The following is a 25,969-nucleotide window of genomic DNA, read 5'->3' as shown; positions in this document are numbered from 1 at the left end:
AAAGTGCTTTTTGGCCCTCTAAAAACTCTCTCAAAGGAGCCTTAATACTTATCATCGACCGCCTAATACCTAAGCCCTTAGCCAACTCTTTGTTTTGCCCATTAAAGGAACAAACATAAGCGAGCTTTACGAAACCAAATCTCAGCCCTTACCATTAGCACAAACCAACTCCTCATCTCACTTGATTCAGCCACAGATATCAAGCCCTGACAATTAGATTGGCAGATCCTTACATTGAGTGTGGTTCTTAATCCGACCAACAGCCAATAGATTCAGTTCCATGGTCCACTGGATACAGGCTACAGTCGTTCTCACCAACATAAAAAATCAATTTAGCAGACTCGGTGAAGAGCAAAGAAATGATGATTAATGATATTTAAATGTTTGTTATAACATGGAATTGAAGTTAAAAGATACTATCAAAGAGGGCATATAACAGTAAGTTAATACTTACCACCTTTGAAAAGATAAAATTAATACAACAAATGCAAATTGATCAACCATACCAAAATCCAACTCCAGGAAGATGTTCTGAAGGGGTATATTTCACCACAACAGAATAATGGCATAACCTCAAATTCTTCATGGAAATATAATTCTGGAGGTTAACCTGGAAAAACGCAAAATAACAAATGGAAAAACTGTTTAGCAAAAGATGGGGGCAGTAAAGAAGAGAGCCTCGGCCAAACAGACAGACCGCATACATGCATACTAGCTACACCTGAACAGTTCCATGAAATTAGCTTTGATCTTCACCTATAATGTCATAAGTAACAAGTTCATTGTACCTACCACCAAGCATCTGCTCAAGATGGTATAATGTCTGGTTCTTTTGGGTGAGAGGTCGGGGTTCAATTCATTAAGGTGCTGCGCCTTGCTCCGAGGTTAACTCTGTGCCTGGTACTGCAAGCGGCTGAGATGGTATGTCTAACAGCCTGGGATTCACAAGTCTGTTATACCTTATGTAATTCTTCTTGCTATGCAAGAGAGCCTCAATCACTGATAACTTTTGCATGAATCATGACATGGACTGCAGTCTGCAGCCTAATGGCAACTCTGGACATGGACTGGATGATGAAAACCCCAATCTCATCTGATCATTTTTCATGGCAGAAATAACTTCATGATCTTGTGTTTATGATCTTTTAGCACAATGACAGTGTTCATGAAGCTTTCCTATGACTCAAGAATTGCCGAACTGAGTCGTACTGCCCGGTTCGGGCCAAACCGAGCCGACCCGGTCTCTGACCGGGTCGGGGCCGGGCTAGTACTAGACAGAATCGAACGAAACTGGACGGTTCCATCCGGTTCAAACCAATACCGAACTGGACCGGACGTCGACCGGTACGGCATCCGGTACCGGTTTGGCAATCCTTGCTATGACCAAACAAATTTGAGATCTCTACTAGAGATCACGGTGCTTCAAAAATTTATAACCTTCACCATAAGAAGCGAGCTCTACAATGGTCATTGTACTGCAAACCTTCAGTCTGGACAAGTTAACCAATGCCCCCAAGAGCAAATAATGTGGCAAATTCATTTGGCTACCATAGGTAAAGCTGCTACTGCTGGTTCAAGAACAAAAATGTCTCCGTTTCAGTCCCACGCTCCATCTGGTGGAAATGTCACGAGCAGGGGTATTTTGTAATCAAAATCTTTATTTAGACCACTACTCTTTCATTCTGAGATCTAAAATAGATTTCTTGGATTCATTTCTATTGCTGGTGGACAAAATGTACCACTCAGGAAATTGCATATCTTAGCTGGTAATATTATTTTCTCACTGTTGTTTGCTTTCTGCCAGCATCCAGTTGCAAACTAGCTGCTACATTCAAGAAACCATTAAAACAAGGTCAGAAGTACAGTGCTAGTCGTTTGAGAATCACATAATTATTTGTAAATTTATTTTCAACTACTCATTGAAAACATAATGCCCTCTTTATAGAGGATGGTGCCCCTTTTTTTTCAATCCTACTAGAATTTCACCAAAGAAAGATAAGGGAGAGGAGGTGACAACTTTCTTTCTTGATTGCCCCCTCCCTCTAGAATCTACTTTGGACTTTGAGTCCCAAAAAGGCAGGAGAGAGACACCGGCCACTTCCGAATGGCCACCCCCTTTCTCTAGAAAAATACCTCTAGTGGTATTTCTTTAGGCATGGATGCTAGCCTAGGTTGGCCAGCTCCCACTTGGGTTCTACCCAAGTGGTAGTGGTCAACATGAATCAAGTCTTGCTTGACCTAATTCTACCTAATTCTTGTATTCAGGCTAATTTCTTGGCCTGGTCTCTTCTCCAATCAAATCTAAATATTTCTTAATCCAATTAGTAAGAGAATCCTCAACTGAAATTCTATTCTAGTTGATCTAAAGATAGATGGTACATACTAGATGCATTACTAGAATATGTCAACTTAGACCTTGCTCACCAAATATGCATCCCTTTAGATCATACATTAATTATATGGTTCAGCATGCATGCCGATAATTATCTATTTATTTATATATTACATGAATTTCATATCTTCATGCCAATAGTTATTAAATCAACCAGTTGATACTGCACAACCGAGCCCAAATATCCAAATGTAATTTCATGTAACCCGAGTTGGACAACCCGATCCAACCTAACCCAAATTCAGTTCAAGTTCAGGTTGGATTAGGGTTGTTACACAAAAGTTTGATTGGCTTAAGATTAAGTATCGGCCTGACCCCATCCATTTGAGTTGCGGTGCTAATCTCCATGCATTGGTAGTGCATGAATGATAAGTGTGGTTGATTTCTGAGGATCTCTTTTCAAATAGATCATGTCAAAATCTCCTTCTGACCATAGAAAAAATGTTGCCAGGTTGCAGATATCATGGGACCGCAAATTGTAATCTAAAACTATAGTGTGTTGCATGCACTAATTATTATTATCCTTCAAATTTTAAAACCCAAATACAATAACATGTAAGCAACCAAACTTTAAAAGAAAAAAAAAATCACAGATTTCCATCGCAATTCTCATAATTCTCAAAAAAGCAAATAAAAAAAAAAAAAACTAAAACCTGTACATGGTTGACAACAGAATTGCAGCCACATACAACTTCCATAACATGCTACAATAACGATCAAGCCAAATGAAGAACCAAAAATTTCCCTAAAAATTTCGAGGATACATGCCAGTCGAGTGATTTTGATTTCTAAAACTCATCCACAAGTTTAATTTCAAGAGAATATCATTCAGATAATCTTGAGTTGGTTATTGTAGAAGATCATTAGTTTTTTTCGGAACAATCATGCAGGGCTTTAATGATGAATTGTCATATGGCACTAAAAGTTTGCAGCACAACTCACAACATAAGCAGTACACGTAGGCATACAGTTACAAGATGCACACATCTACAATCATCACTAATACATGCAGCTGCCTCAGCAAACAGTTAGCGATGACCAATCAGACAACAACTTCCAGCCCAGAAATCATAGCACAGGCATAAAGGCTTATACCACAGGCTTGGTCAGGGGGTCTATGAGCACATCACAAGTTTGGAGCCTGATCTCTTCATCTGCGAAAATATGGTCTACATTTATTTGTCTTTATTATCCCATGTCTAACCAACTGAATTCAGGATGAGAAGGTTACACAAATAAATGAGATAAACTTGCTACAGCAGAGAAAGGATTGTGTCCATTTACCTCCATCAGATCCTGTCTTAAAAATAGGACTGCAAGTGAATCGGGTTGGATCAGGCACTGGCACACCACAAATCCAATCTATATTTAAATTGGATCAAAAAATTAAGCCCAACCCCATCCCATTTTTATGCGCGTCGGGTCACTCTAGGTCAGATATAAAACTATTTTATTGATCCATCAGGGTTTTTTTTGGATCAAATTGGCTCAAAATAATTCAAAAAAAAAACCATAATAAACATATAAATTCATTGTCTAAATTCATAAATACTTGTTTAAGATAATTAAAAGGAAAACAAAGCCAGAGCTGCATGAGAAACAATCACAACAGACCACAACATGCCATGTTTCTGAAGGCCCCCTACCAATCTTTCATAGTATGGTACGCCATACCGGCCCGAACCAGGCGATACAGAGCATACCCGTACCGTACCGGTTCGAAACCGGTATCCGGTACGGGTAGCGTACCGACACTCGGTATACTAAAAAAAATCCATACCAATACTATGCTAGTGTAGCACCGATACGGAGTTCGGTACCGAGACGGCGAACCTTGTTTCATATACTTTAGTACTAGATGCCCAGAGCCACTCTTTTCTCGCTACCTTGACCCTGTGCAAGATTCAATAGACAATTCTTCTTGTTCCAACTGAAGACATGCAATTCTTTCCAACCAAATGCCCCATACAACTCCGGCAACTACCATTGCCCAACCTAATGCCATTTGATCTGTTTGGATCTCCAGTTTGTCCATGAATCAACTACATATGGGAATCTTCTTACTTCTGATCTATGGCCAGAGTGATTTCCAGTTGATCTGATGTAGGTAGAAACACTTAAAAGAAAAGATGTTTGACAGTCTCCTCATGCCTCCAACAAAAAGAACACCCTTGTGGTGGAAGCTGATTGTCATTTGGTCCATAAACATTAACTAATCACTTAATTTTAGAAAACCTATCCTGAATTCAATCAATAGAAGGTCATTAGAAACCTTCATTTGAATAACCTCCGCTTCTTTACAAGTTAAAAAGACTCCAGTTGAACCCAGTGCATCCACCGTCATCCACCATTGAAATATCTGACAACCCTTTCACCACAGAATCGCAAGAACTCCTCAACTTTGCTTTCATGCAAGAATACCATGTATATCGCACTTGCTAACCCTAATGCGGTCCTTGACTACCTTTCTCTTAACTGGCCTACCAAGGCTTCACCATCACCAGAAACTGAAAAATCTCTCCCACTTATGCAATAGAGGATTAAATGGATAACCAAGAAAGTGCGCGATAGCAAGGAGAGCCTTGACTTAGAAGAGCAACCACCTACAAAAGAATACTTCCTAGACTCTTGCACTGTTACATGGATCCATGAACCCCTCAGTCTCACCAAAAGAAGACATCAACCTGATCACGACGACTGAAGTTGTACACCAGATGCAACTCTAGTCCTACCCCTTCTAAACCAACAGCAATCATCATATAAATCCCCAGAAACTTGAAGTGAACAACTACCACAAACAAACTATCACAGATTAAACTAGACACTGGAAAGAAACCAACACACCCTAGACTGCTACCAACACTCCTTGCAAGATCCCAGACAGAGGTCTCCTTGATACCTGGTGAGAATAGCTTTGATCTTACAAGCCTTACCTGCCAAATAGTCCTTTTCCATTCCCTTCAAATTTCTCCAGCATATTTTCAACAGTCCCCCAATATGAGAAGGCCATATTTTTTTTTGCCAAGGCACTCAATTCATTCTTTCTTAAGTATGCCAGCTCATCATTCGATGTATGTATCTCTTGCATGTGATCTCTTTAGTGGCATGCATAAAAGCATCCTTAGAACCAGTCTTGCAAGCTTTTGCCATGCCACATTTGCTTTCCCTTTGGTTTATCACTTTCTCTGACAGAGGTCACCTTGGCTTTTCCTCCAAGCGAACTCTTTGAGCTAGAAACGACCAGAATAGGAAAGACTGCAATAAGGTTAGCCCAAGGGATCAGCTTCATTTAAGTCCACTGGAGAAGGCCCTGCCTCCACCAATGGGACCCAGGCAGAAACACAGTTGTTACAATCAGCCGGCTCCCCTAGACTCCTTTTATCATAGATGGTATCAATTCCTATGTCCCATAAAGATTGATTAAATAACCAAGATAAGCACTGTTGATCCACAACTACATAAGTGAAGGTAAGCGAGACTCTCACCATATCAATAAAATTGGGCTATTTAAAATTCATAATGACCTGACTGAAATTTTCTTGTATCTAGTTAATCACAATAGATAATTCATCTACAAAAACACTAACCTAATTATTTGAGCTAATACATACATAAAATTGAAACTTTAGATCAAGCAAGGAATCAAGTAGACAATGTAGAACATAAGATATTGGCATTCGACATTTGCTAAGCTTTCTTTTAAAGTATTCCTATCATCCCAGTTTTTCAGATAATTTGCAACCCCATTTTCCCCCTACGATCACTATATGATTATTCAAGCAGTGGGTTGGTAGCAGGTATCCCCGGACCTATCCATGATATCAAAAAATATATACAGTTTCTAGTGGATAATCTACGATGCCTTTTTGCATATTTAACTATTCGCATTACAGAATACCAGATGCCACTTTGTTCTTATAGATGCTATCCAGATAATAACTGCAATACAAACCCTCGCATGGATTTTGGTGAAATTTCATGTAGAATTGCTATTAAAAAGGGGGGAAAAGCACCAGATATCACTTGGAATTAGAATTTCTTTCACGTAAACTGCCTTTAGTTTCCCCTTTTTAATGGATTTTAAACAAGCTAACACTGTCAAAAGTTGACTAGGTATTTGGAGAGTTTACATTTATTAGGAATTTATGTTAGGACACCATATGCAGCTGCGATATGAAGAGGATGTTGTCCATAGCATTAAAGCAGGGTGGATAAAATTAAAAAATGCAACTGAGATATTATGCAATTATAGAATACCTATAAAGTTGAAGTAAAAATTTTATAGAACGAACAATCATGCTTTATACAGTATGTTGGGCAGCTAGAAAACAACATGCGCACAAGATGAGTGTGACCAAAATAAGAATGTTGAGATAAATATATGGTAATACAAAAAAGATAGAATAAAAAACAAGATAAAGGTAACATTAATTGAGGATAATTTGCAAGAAGGACAACGTAGATGGTCTAGAAGTGTACAACATAGGATGAGAGATAACAGTAGTATGACAGAGTGATTTGAAATATATAGAAGAAAAGAGGGATAGAGGTAAACCAAAAATCACATAGGATGAGTAATAAGGAATTAAGGACTTTATACCTCTATATCTTTTAGAAAGTGTAGCCCTAAACAGAGGGGAATAGAGAAAAAGGATTTATGTAGCCAACCCAACTAGTATGGGATTAAGATTTAGTTGAGTTGAGTTGAGGTTGAGATTATGACCCAAAATGATGAGCTTCTGATAAAACATCTTGATATGATCTCGGAGGTGGAAAGTTTTCAAAAGTTTGAAAGCAAAACCGAGAAATGATGTAATTAAACATAATCAGCTTTTAGGTATTACGCAGGCAGATGCCTACCACATGGACCATGTAGTAAACCATGAACGTAAATAACATATTTTTAATTGAGCTAAAAGTTGTAAGTTATATGGATTTACAACATTTCCAGTTTAAGTAAAAGTCTATTCAAAGGAGACCAACTCAAATTTGAGGAATTCCAAACTCTTTTATAAGCCAATGACTAATGCAGACAAAAAAAGACAAGAATCAAGACTTTCAAAATAAAGAAAGAAAAAATTCATCAAGGCGCTGACATTAAGCAGATTAGGCCCCCAGGCAATCCAGTTAAGCTTGGTTAGCCCAAACAGGCCACTTGAGGCAGGCACCTGAGTGCACTTTCAGGCCTAAGGCTTGTGAATAAGGCAGCCCAAGCACACACACCTAAGGTGGCACTAGAGGTGCATGCTTGGACACTATATGCATTGAATCAGGTTTAAATTTGAAAAGTCTGAGTCCCTGGATGCTTGGCCTTGCGGAGATACTGCAGGGCACAAAAATAGAACTGAACATGAAGCATTTAACAGACACTTCCAACACATTTATGTTTCTAGTTAAGACTGGAAAAAAAAATCATAAAACGCCATTACATTAAGCTCATATTATATAACTGAGAACTTCAGAACAATACAAAAATCCAGTACACAATATCGGCCCACTTATTACAGAAATGAAAGAAAATTCTGCATTCCATGCAGGACAAGCACATCATCCTACCATAGACACTCAGCAAAATCTAACATCCATTATAGAGCAACAGAAGCTCCAATTGGTTCCTTACTACACCCAACTGATGCTCTAAATATTATTACAGAACTACAAGACCATATCAATTTCTAACAGAATGACAACCCGACTATGCTCAGAAAGAACTAATCTTGGACCTAACAACATCACTTCCTTCAGATCTATTAACACATAATGGAGAAGATGGAAAGGGAAAGAAGCATAATTTACGACGGCAACAACAAGAAGAAGAACAGCTAGCTACAGATGATGGAAAACCTGATCATTTTCGAATAAACCGGCGACTGGTAGATACGGAAGCCTTCCGATTAACGTCGGATCCCGAGTCGGACTCGTCGTGGACCCATCCCACCGTCTTCTGGGCCTCCAGAACGAACTGCGAGATCCCTGGAACACCAAAAAGCAGCCATTTTGTTGAGATTCCAGGAAAGAAGAGAAGGCAGAGTGATCGAGATTGGAGGAGAAGGGGACCTTCTTTGACGGTCTGGCGCTTCTCGCGGATCTCGTGGATGGTGGCGGAGAGCTTCCAGTAGAGGGGGCGGCCGACGTAGAACGCGAGGAGGAGGATGGCCGCGACGGCGGCGACGCGGAGAGCAACCCTCGTGGCGGAGGAGACCATGGCGGAGGCCGAGAGCTCTCAGTTGGCTTCGGTTTCTTTGCTTCTTCGGCCCCGGATGTGAGGATTTAGGAGACGGAAGAGGGGAAGACGGAAGAAATCTGTCGGTGTTTGTTACACGTGTTAATAGACTGTATTTGGGCGAGCGGTTTATTTGTTTATTTATTTGTTTATTTATTTATTTATTTATTTAACGGATGAATTATACTGTTGAGTATATTAAAAAAAATCAAAAAAAAAATGATAGAAAGAGGAAGGGCACACCTCCCGAAGGACCCCACCTAAGTGCTGAGCAATAAAGGAGGCGATCCAGTCAGCAACTTTGTTCACCTCCCAATAGACATCAGCGGCCCAAAATGCGCCACAATCCATTGTCAACCTGGGGATATCCTGCAATAACGGATGCCCACCGCCGGTCCTGTACTGGCCTCGGATCCACTCGATAACTATACCCGATTCTTCTTTAAGGTGGATACTATCCGCTCTTAAAACGAGCCTCACATAAGGCCTTCCTAGGCAGCTCCCAACTGCGACAAGTCTGGAGTCATAACCCATGATCACACTGCCGTCGAAGTTCACCTCAAAAAAGCTCAGAGATGGGGGCTTTCAGGATATAAGAACCACTAAAGTTATTGTAACAGCTAAGCGGGAGTCTCAAATGTCCCTTGCCATCCTATGTACAGCACAAAAATGAGGCTAGGTGATTTCAGCAGCATGTAGTAGAGCCCTGTCAGCCACGGTCTTCGGATGATGCCTTCTATTTTCGAAGACTCGGGCGTTTCTGTCCAACCAAATGTGGTAGGTTACGTAAGCATAACCGACACCCCACGCAATAGTAGCAAGGCTCCTCGTAAACCCTTTCAGGCAGCCAAGGAAGGATTCAATCGAGGACGTGTACTGCAAAAAGCTCGAGACAGCCCGATCCCACTCCAAACCTGAGTCGCCCTCGAATATCCAAGTAGAACGTGGGCAATAGACTCCTCGACTTCTGGACATCCATCACATGCAGGATTGAGCCTCAACCCCGATCTGGCCAACACACCTCTGGTTGGTAGACAACCCCATGCTACCTTCCAAATAAATAGAGCAACACGGGGTTGAATACGAAGCCTTTAGATCCAACCTCCATCCATCTGTCGAACCACCACAAGTCACATAGGTCACTAGCTCTCACCTTCGACCTGATGGTCGATCTCCAAAACCTCCTATCCGTAGCCCCCCAAGTGGGAATCAGTAGAGCTAAGACTCTCTCAGCCAACTAAACCCCGAAGATTCGCCGAATAGCAACCTCATTCCACTTTCTCTCCCCTGAGATGAACAGTTTACAGACCTTGAGGCCAACCATGCTCTCCAGGTCGACCATGGTAGGCCACAGACAAAGTGGCTGCTTCTTCATCCACCTGTCAACCATCATATAGCCATGTCCAACAAACTATCTAATGTTAGGTAGCACCAACAGGGCACGAGCATACATCTCCCTCCAGATGAATGAGGTGTGCCGCCCAACATGAAAGTTTGACACATAGTCTGTATACCATACCTGGCCCTCATAAAGATACTCCAGATACTCTCTGGCTCGAGAAGGTAAAAATAAACTTTGTCCCCAAAATTTTAGTTAGTTTAAATATTTTAAAATATTTTTTGCCGTATACATCTTTTTGAAGAATTTCAGCTCTTCAAAATATAACATTGATTTTCGAAAAAATACTTTATTTCCAAGACATCAAGTATCTTTAGAACCATCGCATTTCCTCCATCACCCAGAATAGACTCTGAGTCCAACGCTTTAGAATATATCTAAACACATCGCATCTACTCTTTCTTCATCTGATGGTGTCTCTTATAGCACACTGCTTTCAAGACCAAGACACTGCTTTTCTAAAGTACACTTTTCCAAGTTTTCATTTTCTTCTTCCTTTTCTGTGCAACTAAAAGAAGTCATTCGAATCAAACCTTCTAGCAATCGTACTTATTAGAAAATGAACGAGTTGAGCCGAGCTGTTATACTTTGATAAAAAGATTGTCGTAGATCTACTCGTAGGAGGGTGAATCATGTTCGTAGGACAATGTACATCACACGCCTCAATTCAAACAAGATCTTTTCAATCTTTTAAATTTATTTTAATAAATTATTCTTTTATAACATTATTCTAAAATAATAAAAATAACAACATAACAATATTTAAATCATTTTCCTCCAACATTGTTGGCTCCTAGCTAGCGGCAATTATCAACATGTGAAACATCTTATAAAGATGTATGACAACTTAAGCATTAAACCTTCATAGGGACTTCCAAGTCCTTTTTATTTTTTTGGCCCTCCTCATGGTGCTTTTGGAACAAAAGATCTTGCATTCATACTAGCTTTTAGCTTTCAAATCTAGTCCATTTTTCTTGGAGAATTAGTTTTAAACAACAAACTCTATAGATTTAGTGTTAGCATTCTTATTGTTATGTACAAAATTGACTTGAGGTCAGGAAGTCTTCTACAAAATCTCATAAATAAGATGCATCATCTTGGTGGCATCGGCATAGGTATGAGTTATGAAGTTGGCAAAGAACATACATGGAAAATTAGTTTTTTCTCTTTAAAACTTCCATCACCTGCACTTTTAGAAGCAATAATAATTTAACTAAGCTACTTATGCTCAATCAAGCTTGAACAACTTACAAACAAATCAAGTTTAATCTCAAATTTTATGCTCAAAATTATTTTCAAACCAAGCTTGAAGAAATTAAAATCCCTAACATCAAACAAAGGGTTAGCTTGAATTTGAACTAGATCAAGCATCTTAAAATAGGCATATGTTGGTTTATTGGAAATTATACTTAATCAAGTTCGAGACAAGATAACCTCAATCCTTAGAACACTTTGTGAGAACTCGTGTGGGCGTGTATTTAGTCCCACATCGGTTATTCGCTGGGTAGATCTTGGGTACTTATACAGGATTAAGGAACCCGAATAATACCTTCCGGTTAGCCATTTTGGGTGAGGTCATGGGTTTTTACAAATGGTATCAGAGCGGACCCGGGCCATAACATATGTGAACTAGAAGACACTGCAGCACAGATCTATTGGAACTGACCACGGGCCGATCATGGTATTTATGAATAGATTTGAATGGATTTGAACCCTTAGCCTGATGAGGACGTTAGGGCTTGAACGGGGGAACTATGTGAGGACTCGTGTGGGTGTGTGTTTAGTCCTACATCGATTATTCGCTGGGTAGATCTTGGGTACTTATACAGGATCAAAGAATTCAAATAATACCTTCCGGCTAGCCATTTTGGATGAAATCCTGGGTTGTTACACCATACTACTTTGTCACCAATTTTCTATACTATCTGCATGTGACACAATAGCTGTTTTCTAGCACTTATGAAATTTAATATGTTAAAAGCACTTTTAGCTGCCTTCTACAGCCACAGCTTACCTTAAATGTAAGAACTATCAATCATACGAGCAGCTTATTCTTGAAGGACGCTTGAGAATCTCTAAGTTATGTGGATATAAGCAACTTCTGCATTGGACCCTTTCAACTGCAAGGACCACATACATAAGACAAGCCAACCTCAATCCTTCAAACACTTCGTACTCCTTAGGCAGCAATTTTCGGTATTACTAGCATGCTGCAGTAGCTGTTTTCGAGCACTTATGGACTTTGCTACGTTCAGAGTACTTTTTAGCTGCCTTCTGCAACGACAGCTTATGTTATAGTAGGAGCTATCGATTGTACGAGCAGCTTATTATTCTCTAAGTAGATATAATCAACTCTCGCATGGGGACCCTTTCAACTTCAAGGGCCACAGACATCATACAAGCCAACCTCAATCCTTAGAACACTTGGTCCTCCTTTGTCACCAATTTTCTGTACTATTAGCATGACACAGTAGCTGTTTTTGGAGCACTTGTGAAATTTGCTATGTTAAAAAGCACCTTGTGAAATTTATTATTACATAGTAGGAGCTATCAATCATACGAGCAGCTTATTCTTGAAGAATGCTCAAGAATCTGTAAGTGGACGTAATCAACTCCTGCATAGGACCTTGACGATTGGAATTATTGCTTTAGCTCGCTCGGTGAAGTAGCCTGCAGCAGTGATAATAAAATGGTGGTCATGATTAGAGGAAGAACCACATCCACCCTTGCAATCTCTCCATACTTGGAAAGTGTTTCTAAGCTGCACCCCATGTGTTCTTCAAACACTTAGCCTGTAAATGATGATACGCATTCACCACAATGGGGCTCTTGTTTGGCTGGCTTAGAAGTGAAGGAAAGGAAATGGAAATGCAAACAAAGTGATTCCAATGGATTTGGTCATGGCTTGAAAGTTCGTAACAATGCAATGCAGCAGTCAGATCCAAATAGTGGTAGAACCAAAGTTAACCAAACACATGAGACCCACCTCATAAAAAAGAGGAACTACAAGCAAACAAAAATCCAAGCTGCCTCAGTCCCATCCATTTCCCATTACCTTTTCCACGTGCATGTCACGTGTGAAAGAAGATTAAAGGCGGAGCCAGGCGACCGTTGGTAGCCCCGGGCCCACCCCCTCATATGAAATTAGGTATATCGCCATGTCATGCATTGAATAATATCTCACCTAGAAAATGACACGACACGACAAAGGAAGCGAGCCGGCGGCGTCACCGGAACCTGCCGACTCCAACCGAGAAAAGCTCCCTCTCTTCCCAACACCTGGATGACGTGTCGGTAGACCTGAGGGGCCGGTGATCACGTGGTCCTCGTCGCCCCAAAAAAACTCCGTCGAGCTGTCACCCGAGCCTGAGCCCCGCTAGGCTCGGACAGCCGTTTATTTCTCCCGAACCTAAACCCAAAGCATCACAGCAAAACAATAAACAAACAAATAAATTAAAGAGAAAATAATAACGCTCTCTGGTTCCTACTCGGGGGAATGAGTGCAGTGCTCATTTCGCCTTCTCTCGGAAGCCAAAATCATGACCAAGAAGCCAAGTCGAGGAAGAAGCAGAGCAAATAGAGGCTAGAAAAGGGCAAAAAAAAAATAGAAGAGAAAGCAGGAGCTTCTCGCCAAAGTCTTCTCCACCACCTTCCAACTTCTCCTTTCTTTGCTGTTCCGCCATTAAAGCACTCACGGCCTTCCCACGAGAAGGCAACCTGTAAAACCCCCTCTCTTTTTCTCTCTCCATCCCCAGTCCCCACCATTCTTTCACGGATAAAGCCCACAAAGAGATATATACTGCTTTTCCTTTAAATCCCAACTCCCATTGCCCTCTTCCACCATATATCGTAGTTTGAGGAAGGAGAAGAGTGATAAGCGGTGTCATGGGGGAAGGAGTCGTCGCAGTTGTACGCGGCGTTTTTAGTAGCCTGTTTCTGGTATTTTTGTTGTTGTTTTCTGGGTCGTCGCTTGTGAAGAAGGCATGGGCGATTCTGGATCCGGTGGACTTCTTGGCTCTGCAGGCGGTCGGGAAGTCGCTGGAGGACATGCCGGGGTCGGCGTTCTTCGCCGGGTGGGACTTCACCGGCGACCCCTGCGGCTTCCCGGGGGTCTTCTGCGCCGGGGACAGGGTCGTCGCGCTGGCCCTCGGCGACCCCCGCGCCGGGTCCCCGGGCCTCTCCGGCCGCCTCGACCCCGCTCTCGGGCGCCTCTCTGCCCTCGCCGAGCTCTCCCTCGTACCCGGCCGCGTCGTCGGCTCCATCCCGGACTCGCTCTCCCTCTGCTCCGACCTCCGCTTCCTCGCCCTTAGCAAGAACTTCCTCTCCGGCCCCATCCCTGACTCCCTCGGCTCCCTCCGACGCCTCCGAACTCTCGACCTCAGCTACAACCAGCTCTCCGGCTCCATCCCTCCCTCCCTTCCCTCCATTCCAGCTATGGCCAACCTCGTTCTCTGCCACAACCGCCTCTCCGGCTCCATCCCGGCCTTCCCCGACTCCGCGCCGCTCCTCCGGATGGATCTCAAGCACAACGACCTCTCCGGCCCGGTCCCGGCACTGCCGTCGGCTCTCCGGTACCTCTCCCTCTCCTCGAACCGGCTCGCCGGCCGAGTCGACGGGGTGCTCCCCCGGCTGACCCGGCTCAGCTACCTGGACCTCAGCATGAACCAGCTGGAGGGCCCCATTCCGGGCTGCGTCTTCTCCTTCCCCCTGCAATCCCTCCAGCTGCAGCGCAACTTCTTCTCCGGCCCGGTGGCGCCGTCGGCGGCGCCGTCGGAGGTGGCGATCCCGGTGGTGGACTTGAGTTACAACCGGTTCTGGGGGCCGGTGCCGCCGCAGCTGGCGGCGGTGGGGAGGCTGTATCTGAACAATAATCGGTTCACCGGCGAGGTGCCGGGGAGGCTGGTGCAGGGGTTGATGGGGGGAATGCAGCTGCTGTACCTGCAGCACAATTATCTGACCGGGGTGGAGATCAGCCCGGCGGCGGCAATCCCGGTCGGTGCGTCGCTTTGCTTGCAGTATAATTGCATGGTGCCGCCGGTCGACGCCCCCTGCCCGCTCAAGGCCGGCACGCAGAAGACCCGGCCTACCGACCAGTGCCCGGAGTGGCAGGGATGATGGAAACGGGGGAAGAAAGAAAAAAAAAAGATGAACCAAAAGAGGAAGAAAACAACAGAGAATTTAATCTTATTATACTATTCTTTTATTTAATTTGGATGTATTTTTTGGGTGTGGAGGAAGGATGACGATGAGGAGAAATAAGGCATGATTGTGAAGATTTTGTGTGAAGTTGGTGTTAAGATGTTATTAAAGTTATATATAATGATGTGATTTTAATGATATGTGCATGGTATAATTGTAATGAGTAGAAATGCTGGATTTAGTTGGCGGGTGTTGGTATTATATATGTGATTCTCTGCCATGAGTTGAATTTGGAATTAGTTTGATGGAATTGTGGTGGGCTATGTAGGCTGATTTAATGTGAAAATTTGTAGTTTGAGTTCCAGTTCTTTAATTTGTTTGGCTTTTTTGTTTTTTGTTTTTTTGGGAAATTTCATCATCATGTTGTTTGTTTTCTTAAAACATTCCTCTTGAAGGTTGTTGCTGCTCTGCCCATGAGACTTAGGATGTTGAACTATGGCTTGCCAGACTGAGAATGACTTCTCTTAGGGTTTTAAAGGAGGATGGTAGAAGATGGTACAAGAGTGATGTATGCTTGTGTGACTTGGAGAGCTTGGATAAGGACGAGGTTCAAAGTCTTTCAGTGGCTCCCGTAGCTTCCTCGCTAAATTTTCTTCTCGTTTGGTTATTTTTTTCTACCTATTGCAACAATATACATAATTTTCCAGCAAATACAAAATACGGATACGGATATAAAACAGGCAACAAAATAAGTATCCATATTTATTCTAAACTAATATCGATACGAATTGGATATTAAACATATCCATATTTATCCTAGGATGTAGATACAAGTTGAATATTAATTATATTTTCTATCAAAATATAGATATAAGCTAGATTTTTAGCACAATGATGAAAATTAATATTAATTTTATATAATTATAAAGGATAGGAACATAATTTATGATGCAAAATTGCGCGCGATACATATAACTAAGGATTTAAGGCATAGTTATTAAACCTGTGCTTAGATCGACCACTAGCTCAATCGAATTTGTATTAAAATATTAAACATAAAAAATACTTGTTTGAGAAGCAGATTTAAAATATGTATTCAAAATGGGTTGGATACCGTATAAAATCCATCCGGCTGTCATCCCTATTACTATCCAGGAAAAAGACCTATAGTGCATGGAAACTTGGACAGACGTTTGCCAAACATCCTGGGACTATGCTTGCGCTTTGATTTCTCGACAGGCAGCAGGCGGTTTTGTTCAAAAAAACAAACTGGACTCAGTATGGCGCGTTCCGGTTCAACCGACGTATAGCGAACGACACTTTGCGGCAACTACTGAATTTATTCAGCACAGCCATCCAATCTGGAAGGGGATCCCATGCTTCCATCGTACTCGCTAATGCTACATGGCTCATCGGTGACGACAGTTCCACTTCTATTTTGAGTCTAATGACTGAAAGCATGGGTTGTACCTAACACTCATGGTACGTAGTTATCCGGATTAAAAAAAAAAAACAACAACAACAAAAAACAGAAAAGGGATGGAGAGCCACGACGTCATCTGCACACTTTCTATATTTCTATAATGTTCAAGATTTTAGCCACTAGATGAGCAGTGCTATGACGTCGATGTATGGTTAGACATTTAATTTCTTTGGAAAATTGATCATATGTGATGCACCATTAGCTTTAAAGGTTCATGGACATGAAGGCATCCCATATTTGCTACCTGTATCAGACTGACAGCCAAACAACTCACTGGATTCTTTAAAATGATGATGTGTACTTCCATTACAACGTTAACTGACAACATGGCAATGCATAGCAGAACCATGAGTCAAATGAACCTGGATAATATTACTCATCAGGCTTACCATCTGATCATTATGTACAATTATTTACAAGGAAATGATGCAGAAAAAGATAGCTCCCATTCCCCTCACCTGCCTTGCTGAGAGAATATATATTTTTTCAGAACTACATACAGTTAAAACCAGGGGTGCCATGTAGGGTCCATCATGCACAAGCTACTGGGGGCTAAGGCTGCTTCAACCAGATCCGTCACACCGCGTTGAACCGACTGTGGGGGGTCGGTGCTGTTCTCCTCCTGAAAAAAAGAATCATGTCAGATGATGCTGAACATAGAAGGAATAAGTAGCGGATTATGGAAGCACCTTCACAGGCTGCATCATTCACCCAAACTTAATCGCAAAATAAGTTTTTTATGGGCTCAACGAAACCAAGAAACACATGCAGAACTGAACAATTTTTTAATTAATTAGCGAAAGGGAATCACATAATGTGATGATCCCCAAGAACTTTGCACGGATACAGCTCAACTGCTGAAGACCGTGCAGACTCATCAATTAGTCAATGCTGATCCATATAATTCAATGGATCATTCCCAAAATCACAACCAAGGCCTTCAAATTTCATCTAGAAAAAACAAATTCTACAAGCAGGTATTGAGTGACTGGGTCCATCAACGTTCAACTTCCACCACTTTGCGTCTTGCCAGAACTTAAATCTTACATACTTGATCATTTCATAAGGCACCTATTTTAGGTAACCCGGTTCCTATGGTGTAACTATAAATATTCTTCAATGTAATAAAACATAGTAATCTAAGGCATCAAAGTTCTTACCTCTTCCGAGACACTTTGTGGTGCTATTCCTCTAATACGGCCGATGACATGATCGACATTAGTAGTCACCTTCTGCTGGAAGTCCATAGGATTAATCCCACCAACTAGCGGTGCTGAATGATTTCCAAGTGGCCTTCTCCATGACCAAGATAGCAGCTCATCTCGGAAGAACATGGCTAAATGATGCCATATGTGTTGGCTTTGCTGGAAATACACATACATGCACTTAACTCATACAGTGGCAGGACAAAAATTTGATAGACAAACAACCATTAACCAATTAACATGTCCGATAAGGAAAATGACTAATATGTAATCCAACACCCCAGAAATTACCACTTAACTATGACTTTTAGCCTTTGTTGTTTTTGTTCTTCTCCTTTACGCGATTAATCTTGAGTTATCTCATTTTCATGGAAAAGAGAACTTAAGGTGCCCATAGAATTTTGGATTGTCCTAGTTCTGAGTCACTAGATCTGAGATGAAAGAAATAAATAAGCTGGTAGGAAAATTAATTGTCAAAGAGCATTTTTGGGGGAGCATGCAGTGTTAGCTAGTATTTTAGTAGAATTTCTGTATCAATTATCATTTACCAACTGGACCAACATATGACAGTTCTACATTTGGATAAGTCCACAATTGACTTCTGGGGGATCTCTTGTTACAGGAAAGTTGCGTGTAGCTACTGAGTTAGAGAAAGAGAGACCTTTAATTTCTGTATTATGATACTCATTTACTTAATGGATCCAGATAGCATTAGTTCACCATTTTCATTACCATCCATCAACTATTATAAGCAGAATAAGGCCTCACCTTGGGTGAAGTTATAGACTCTGCAGCAGCACACATGGCAGATACAATAAGACCTTCCACACCAAAATGGGAGAAGAAAGCTTCCATGTTCCGAGTCAGCCTAAAGGGAACTAGTTCGTTAAACTCAATCATTCCATTAGCATCATAAGCTGCATGAAAAATTAAAGCAATAAGCCTTTAGACAAAAGTGTACAAGTACCGATCATCTGCACATTTTTTTCTTTTTTTAAAAAATCAACTGTTACCTGGATGAAAATCAGTTTGGAATATCTTCCCAGTGTTCTTAGCAAATAGAATCTTATTTGGGGACCTGCCCCCAATCCGCAGTATGTATGACATAAAACAAGAAAGTGCAAGCTGGATAGCAAATTGTTTCTTGAAAGTCCAAAGATGATTCCCACTTGGGAGAGTCTTGTACATGTACTGAGAGAAAATGTTGTCATTAACAACGGTTTTTGTTATTTCATTGTACGCCTGCAAACGCAGTTCCAGTACTGCTTCAGGCGAGACCTGTCCTGAGATGGCTTGATTGAGTTGTTCCTTGAATAGGGTGATGGGAATATCTGCTTCTCGATTGTGCCGTGCACAATTGATCTCATAGACCTCAAGAAATGTGCTATACATCAAGTCATCCTCAACCATTCGTACCTGAAAAAGAACAGACACATTTAGAACATAATCCAAGAAGGAAAAAAAAAGAGAATACATGGAAAAAATAAAGAGATGGAATGTTCATTGTGATAGTAAACATGAAGAGACCTGCGACCAAACAGGTATTATTATTGGAGTATGGATAGATAGATGACGCCTCCTTGATTCCTTGTGCTTATCCAACATTTTGTTTAGTACGCGAAAGAGTTGAAGCATACGTTCATCACTCCTAGCATTCGGAGTCAATGATGTCTGCACAATGAAATGGCGTTGGGAACCATCGGAGCCTATAAGCGTCAGGCGCCGGAAACTGCTACCATGCCTCCGCACAATTGGAATATCAGATCCAACTCTGTCCAACTTTATTGTATGATCAGGTGCCACTTCCTGGAGAAACAAATTGCAACTTGAATTAATTCACTTTTTAAGCACAGATGTAATTTTCAAGTTTCAAGTTTTCAACTAAGAGCAAAAACTACCAACAAAAAGCTGAATATAGTGCCGATTGTAGCAATTTCAAACCAACCTGGTCAGTAAAATACTGCCCTGGAATTTCCACATCAACAACATGAAAATCACGCAATACTTTACTCTCTTCTTCAAGTTTTAGGACAGCAGGAAATCTATCTTCAACATTGCTCTGGAGAACATTTTTCCAGTGCTTCAACCGTTTTGTCAGTTCAGATAGTGTGGCAGGAAAAGTTGCTGTGCTCTCTGGGTCAAGACCACGCTCAAATTCCTGTTTATATTCTCTTACAAAATCAACATGCTTGTTTACAGCATCTGCTGAAAAGCAAGCTTTGCAAACACCAGAGAGCTCCTTTTTTAAAGATGGGGGAACCTCCCCTGTAGTGGCTGTTGGATATTTGTAGCAACGATGCAGCAATGCATTAACCACAGCCAAAAGTCGCTCCTCGGGAAGAGTAACAAATCTTGATCCAATTTCAGATAGTAAACTCTGGAAAGAAAAATTCAAAGGATTGTAAATTATCAGGAAGAGAAAAAGATGCATTGGAAGGCAGTCCTCGATACCTGCTGGGCACTGTGAATAATAGCATATCAAAATCATGATAGTTTGCTAGCTATATTTTTCAGCCACTTAAAAGCCATTTTCCAAGAAGTGAAAGATATTCTAATTAATCTACAAATGACTGTCCTTACATAAAACAACAGCACATTTTGCATTTCAAAACACTCTCTTGATGTGCTTTATGCATTTAAACCACATAGGATTCTTTTGGATACAATGTGAAAAGTTGTGCCTCTTAGTTCTATACGGAACATTGTAAGAATTATCAGCCATCAGTGGATCGCTTCAAGTGTTGATCCCAGGCCCTTCTCCGTCAACCAAAATGGAGTTGAATGATGATGCTTCTTTGCTAAGCACAGTTGTGCGAAAATATGGGGAAAAAGAATTAAAGATCTTAATGGATATTGATTTGTAAAATAGTGCGGGGAAGAAACAACACACAATTGTCAATATTGCTACGCAAATACGTTGTGGTTTCACTAACTAGGGAAGTTCCTTATAACACTTATGTTGTCAAAGTTCTTTACCCCTGAATCATCCTACTTTATCTTCGACAGCTCACTTCCAAGTTCCAACCAAGTAAAACTGATTCAACAGTAACCCATGATTCAAGAAACTACTGTATCTTGTGCTGAGACCATTGTACAAGCTAACAGATACAAGATATGCCACCGTCCAAATTCAAAAGAATTATACTTTCTACCTTCCTCGGAAAGTGAAAGAACTCCTCATTAGAAGTACATATTTCTTTCCAGTCACCTCTTTTAATTTTTTCTGGTATTATTCTGCTTTCCCAAATAATACATCCAATATTATGAAAATAGCCACGTATAAGATAGTTTACAAAAATTTGCTAGTTAAAATAGTCACAGCAACCAAAGAACACTGGCTACCAAATTTAAGAGAATAGGTCAATGCCACACTAACTTTTAGCGGCAAAAAGAAGATACTATTAAAATTAATTCAAAACTAAAGATATGCTGATACAAGAATAAAACATTATTTCTATTGGAATTCCCAAAGATTTTAAACTGCCAGCTTAGACAAAACAAGGATGTGCAAGAATGATGAACAAAATCAGAAGGGAACAAGAGAATACACTTGCAGTGATTTCTTACCTCAAGTTCACTAGCCAAATTAGGATGTTTGTTCCTTAGAGTCTCCATGATATCCTTTGCAGAATCAAATGCGCTAGCAGCGGAAGCTACCCAACCAAGCCCAGCATTTCGCCTTAATCCAATCTGGCTGCCTTCTGTGACAGTTGTACTTTGTGGAGGTTGGTCACATCCAGTACTAACACCCCCTTCAATTGTTGCAGGCCTTTCAGGTTCTCGTCCTTGAGAATTTGCCCCATCACGGGAACCACCAACACCACCTGGGTGGGAACCTTGATGGACCTGATTTTCTGAAGTTAAAGTACTTCCACTATGGCTGGGGGCTCTTGCATTTCCATCAGACATATTATGCGAACCAGCATTATTCCCCAAGACAGCTTGTTGCATGCGCTGCTGAGCCAATGCTATATTTCTACCAAGTTCAGATTTATTAGCAACATCACGACGTTCCATTAGATATGTACGGAGCCAGTAATATAAGGCCTGCATAATATTTTTTAATGTTTAAAGTATATGAAAGAAAATCAACGGACATCAAAAACTGCTACCTCTACTTCACCCTTATATCCTTGATATGTTATTTACCTGTGGATATACTTGAGCAATTTTCAATAGAACTAGCTTGCAATGTGGTGCTTCACTTCGTTGCAAGGACAGCAGTAGCTGTGGTATCCAAGAAAGCCAAACCCAATGAGGCAATTGGTCCAGATATTTGACCAATGTTCTTCCGACAGGTTCATTTGGTGTATCAAAGCTAAGATGATAAAGAACTCGAGCTAGATGACTTCTGGAGTTTGAAACACCATACTTGATGCCTTGAAAGAAGCAGCTCACAGCATACTCTAACCATAGATCCTCAAGAGTTTCTTTATAAATCTGCAGAGGAGCCCATAAACCTTAAGTTAATTTTCTTCAAATATATGCAGATAGTTAATGCATAAAGGTTAGAATCTGACATACCATATCACAGTAGTTTCCCCAACTTATCCATCCTTTTGACAAATGTTTAAAAAGGCTTATGGCATTCGAATAATGAAGGTTAGCATTCTCACAGTCATTCATCTTAAGTAAGAAGTCACCTTTGAGGCGAAATATTTCTGCTTTATGTTTTGTAGGAAAATATTCAAGATTTGTATTGTTGATCAAATTAAGGCCACTGGTCAGTTCTCCTTTCATTTCCAAATTAGCTTTTGCTTGTTCTCTTATCTTCACAAATGCTTCCTGCAAGTAGATGGTTAAGTTCTCACATTGAATCTTTTAGAAGCTGAAAAAAGCAAAAGGAACATAAGCAATTTTATATAGAACTATCACCTGCACTTCCATGGTAGAATGGCCATACATCTTGTCTAGGATTGTTACACAGACATCATAGAGGCCTTGCTTACGGGCTATGCGAGCAAGCTTATTGACGTTCCAAGCTTTGTCCCGGTAACCAAGATGATGAAGTTGGGGATTAGTTTGAGCAAAGTCCTTAAATGCATCTATCACAACATTGTACATCTCGTTTCTCCATTGGAGTAAATCATACCAGACAGACATATGATCCCATTCATTAGGAGTTCGCAGTCTCCATGTCTCAAGGATATCCTTCAGTTCTGCAAACACGTTATGAGCATTGGTACCTGAATTACCTGAAGGTTGTTTGTTCCCATTTGCAATGTCCAGAAGTATCCTTGCAGATTCTTGTACCTCGACTAATTGTTGGAACTGCTGCAGAAGAGGTGTTCGAGAGTGGAAAGACATCTCAGGCAATTGCCACCAATGTTCTAATGCAAGCTCAACACCTTTGGCCACAATGTTTCCAGCTTCCCCAACACCATTGGCATTCCTATCGCGAAGAGCAGAGAATGCTTGCACCAGACGTAACTTGGGTGTTTCCTCTACCTGAGCCTTTGGAATTACATTATCCTTTAAATATGCCCAATCAGGAACCTTCCAGAGACAATCAAGAAGGACTTCATAATTTTCTACACTCTTGCCAAAATCTGCCAAGACATCCCATTGACTTAATTGGCTAGCACATTGAAGCCACATTTCTTCCCAAAGGCACATTTCAGCCTTCGGAACAGTGTTGTTATAAGTACCCTGTGTTGCCTTGATCATTGCTTGATAAAAGAGGCCTTGAGCATGCCGCCAGTAACCATGCTGAACAAGAGAGAGTCCAGCTCTTGTTTCTGCAGTAATTGACCTTCTCTTCCACAATCCACACCTCATGTCCTCTTCATTAAGAAGTCGATAGAGCTCAGCTAGTGATTCAGAACATTTTGCTTCATTCGTGAATAACATGACATGACTCTCCAGCAGAGCCAGAGCAATGTGCCATGCATTGTAAGTCTTTCCGATATATTTAATGAGCTCGCTTGGCATCCGAGGTTGAGGGTGGCTCAAATGAAGCCCTTCAAGTAGTGCTTGGACAACGTTAGGTCTGCTACTCTGCTGCTTTTTGTGGTAATCCTTTGACAAAAGGGCTATCATTGGCTTAGCAAGTGCAACTTGTTCTTCTTTCTGTAAAGTAACCCAGACTATTGGGAAGACTAATACCCACATATGATATGCAACATTAGCATCTGCATAGGCTAGTTCTCTTAGGGGAATCATAAGATCTTGCACCTGTAAGACAGACATGATAAAGTACAAATTTAGACCCTAAAAAGTCCAAATACATGGATTAAAAATTCATAGAGCCACAAAACAAACTGACCTCAAGTTTGCCCATCTCAGTCAAGAATCGAGCATGTCCAGCCACAAGAGTATCAAATGTGAGGGAAACCCCATCAGAACAATCTGGTGCATCAGACACCTGTTGCTGTACTACAGGACGGTCTGAAAAGGGCCCTGATGCCATGAGTGGTGGTACTCGTGCAGAATTTGGGGGAAGTGTTACTGGTTCATTCTCCACTAAGATAGCCAATAGAAGATCAAGGCCCTGTTTCAGCCAGAAAACATCACTTACAGCTTCCCAGTCTTGAATTTGGACGATGAATTGGAGTCGCGCATATAGCGTTTTCCCAAGGGACTCATGATATAGCAAGAAGAACCGTTCTCTAATTTCTGGATCTGTTGCTCTTAATCCAAGCATGAATTGTCTTTCTACCTTTTGGAACACTTCTTGGCGAAGGGGCAATGGGTATCTGCAAACCATTAAAATTGTCAGACAAAGGAAAACAAATCATCCTGCAAAGACTGACCATCAGTGAATGTCAGTAATATCGCTTACTTGTTTGAATCTGCACAAAGCCCATATAGAAGTTGTAAAAATTTCTTATCCCATTCTTCTAGCATGGCAGGGGAGAAGTTCTTCCTGTCAACTAAAGAAAGCTTCTGCATATAGGATACTATCTCCTTCGGCGTAAGAGCAGCACTTGAAGCACCAGATGAAGCGTGCATATAGTCATCCTCAATCCAAACCTTTATTGCATCAAGTATGCACAAGAGTACACTGGGATCTGTACCTTTTTCTGAAAGCAGTGCATGCAGTATTTGACCCATTAGTCGTTTACACTCAGTTGAATGCATGACCCTTTCGCTAATAAGCTGTAGAATGGATTTCATATTAGAGATGACCAAAGCAGAGTCAGTGATTGCTCGTGAATTTAGTGATAAATCCATGTCTGTCCTCTGTCCCTGGAAACAAGGTCACAACTCACAAGTAAGTAACCGCTATAGGATGATAAGAATAAAAGATGCAGATACATAAGAAAGAAAATCATAACCCACTTATTATAACATAACACAGTTATATAGAAAAATGATGATTAAAACATCAAAATGACAGATGAAGATTCTAGCAGATGGTATGATACCGTAGAAGAAACATCCATAGGTTACATTATGATTTACTCCGAATGACACAGGAATTTGCAAAGATTGCATGTGCAATTTCTGCCAATTTTCCTTTTTTGTTTCTTATACATGTGTAATTCTTCTAATTTTGTTGCTAATAGCTTGAAAAGAGATAAATGTTCCATAATAACCATAACTTTTTTTTATAAGAGAAATGTTTCGAAGAGATAGTTGTTCAGTGTTTGCTAATAAATAATATGGAACAATTCCTATGTTTATTTGGCTTCAGGGTTAGATCTAAGTTTGGCACTCTTGAATCCAACTTTCTCAAAATCAGGGTTTAAACCAAGAACTAGGATCCCAATTTGACCATTAGATGTAGCACATTTAGTCGAAAATTGGGACTCCACAAAATTGCCATTTGCCAAATGGATCCTACTTTTAGCAGATGCTATGTGCTGTACCAGCCACCACAGTAAATATTGCAGGGTATCAACTCACGGTGTCAATGCAAGGTGATACAACATACTACATACTGCAGTCCATACCTTGATACACCTCAATACAGGTTGGATATGTACTGTAGTATGATCTGTTCTCAATACACATAAGCTTCCTCCAAACTGCCATATGGTTTCTTTGATCCTTTGTTTCACAAGTCACTCTTCAAATTTATCAAAAACTAATAATGCAAGTTGAAAAGTAATGATAATACATCCAATTAAAAGGTAATGATAATACTCCCAAGTTTTAAACAAATTCCAACCTATTTTCTTCGGGT

At 40.9% G+C, this 25,969-nt stretch overlaps 3 protein-coding genes across 4 annotated transcripts in view; 1 reads left to right on the top strand and 2 right to left on the bottom strand.

Annotated features, from left to right (window-relative positions):
• Positions 1 to 345: 345 nt before the first annotated feature.
• Positions 346 to 8,713, bottom strand: LOC103710947 (Low-density receptor-like protein). Of its 2 annotated transcripts, none has more exons than XM_026806183.4 (3): positions 8,450 to 8,713; positions 8,237 to 8,365; positions 346 to 610 (listed from the first exon to the last, which is right to left on the bottom strand). In XM_026806183.4, exons 1-2 carry the CDS (start codon positions 8,595 to 8,597, stop codon positions 8,241 to 8,243), a joined length of 273 nt encoding a protein of 90 aa, XP_026661984.1. In that variant the 5' UTR covers positions 8,598 to 8,713; the 3' UTR covers positions 346 to 610; positions 8,237 to 8,240. The 2 variants fall into 2 exon arrangements, with proteins under 2 accessions (XP_026661984.1, XP_038988397.1); XM_039132469.3 differs by lacking the exon at positions 346 to 610 and adding an exon at positions 3,528 to 3,546.
• Positions 8,714 to 13,751: 5,038 nt separating this feature from the next.
• Positions 13,752 to 15,348, top strand: LOC103710946 (uncharacterized). Its single transcript, XM_039132468.2, has one exon. The coding sequence runs from the start codon at positions 13,900 to 13,902 to the stop codon at positions 15,127 to 15,129; it is 1,230 nt and encodes a 409-aa protein (XP_038988396.1). The 5' UTR covers positions 13,752 to 13,899; the 3' UTR covers positions 15,130 to 15,348.
• A 1,543-nt stretch (positions 15,349 to 16,891) lies between these two features.
• LOC103710945 (uncharacterized) overlaps positions 16,892 to 25,969 on the bottom strand; it is a 62,843-nt gene continuing 53,765 nt past the window's right edge. The window contains exons 25-36 of the mRNA XM_008796878.5: positions 24,623 to 25,029; positions 24,107 to 24,536; positions 22,717 to 24,015; positions 22,366 to 22,626; positions 21,991 to 22,281; positions 21,409 to 21,888; positions 19,787 to 20,218; positions 19,369 to 19,647; positions 18,855 to 19,257; positions 18,610 to 18,758; positions 17,797 to 18,000; positions 16,892 to 17,258 (exon numbers count right to left, since the gene is read on the bottom strand). Coding sequence (XP_008795100.2) covers positions 17,139 to 17,258; positions 17,797 to 18,000; positions 18,610 to 18,758; positions 18,855 to 19,257; positions 19,369 to 19,647; positions 19,787 to 20,218; positions 21,409 to 21,888; positions 21,991 to 22,281; positions 22,366 to 22,626; positions 22,717 to 24,015; positions 24,107 to 24,536; positions 24,623 to 25,029 — 4,755 coding nt within the window. The 3' untranslated portion in view covers positions 16,892 to 17,138. The remainder of the gene's footprint in view (positions 17,259 to 17,796; positions 18,001 to 18,609; positions 18,759 to 18,854; positions 19,258 to 19,368; positions 19,648 to 19,786; positions 20,219 to 21,408; positions 21,889 to 21,990; positions 22,282 to 22,365; positions 22,627 to 22,716; positions 24,016 to 24,106; positions 24,537 to 24,622; positions 25,030 to 25,969) is intronic.

The sequence above is a fragment of the Phoenix dactylifera genome, chromosome 2, assembly GCF_051530095.1.
Source record: "Phoenix dactylifera cultivar Ajwa chromosome 2, Ajwa_hap1_PhDact_Kaust_v1.1, whole genome shotgun sequence".
In the NCBI taxonomy this organism is placed as follows: domain Eukaryota; kingdom Viridiplantae; phylum Streptophyta; class Magnoliopsida; order Arecales; family Arecaceae; genus Phoenix; species Phoenix dactylifera.
This window is presented reverse-complemented; position numbering and strand designations above follow the sequence as displayed.

Bases quoted from the DNA above. Each gene is read 5' to 3' on its own strand.
- LOC103710947 (XM_026806183.4), bottom strand. From the start codon at position 8,597: ATGGTCTCCTCCGCCACGAGGGTTGCTCTCCGCGTCGCCGCCGTCGCG. The intron at 8,366-8,449 runs GTCCCCTTCTCC...TTGGTGTTCCAG, and splicing joins GCGCCAGACCGTCAAAGAAG to GGATCTCGCAGTTCGTTCTG.
- LOC103710946 (XM_039132468.2), top strand. From the start codon at position 13,900: ATGGGGGAAGGAGTCGTCGCAGTTGTACGCGGCGTTTTTAGTAGCCTG.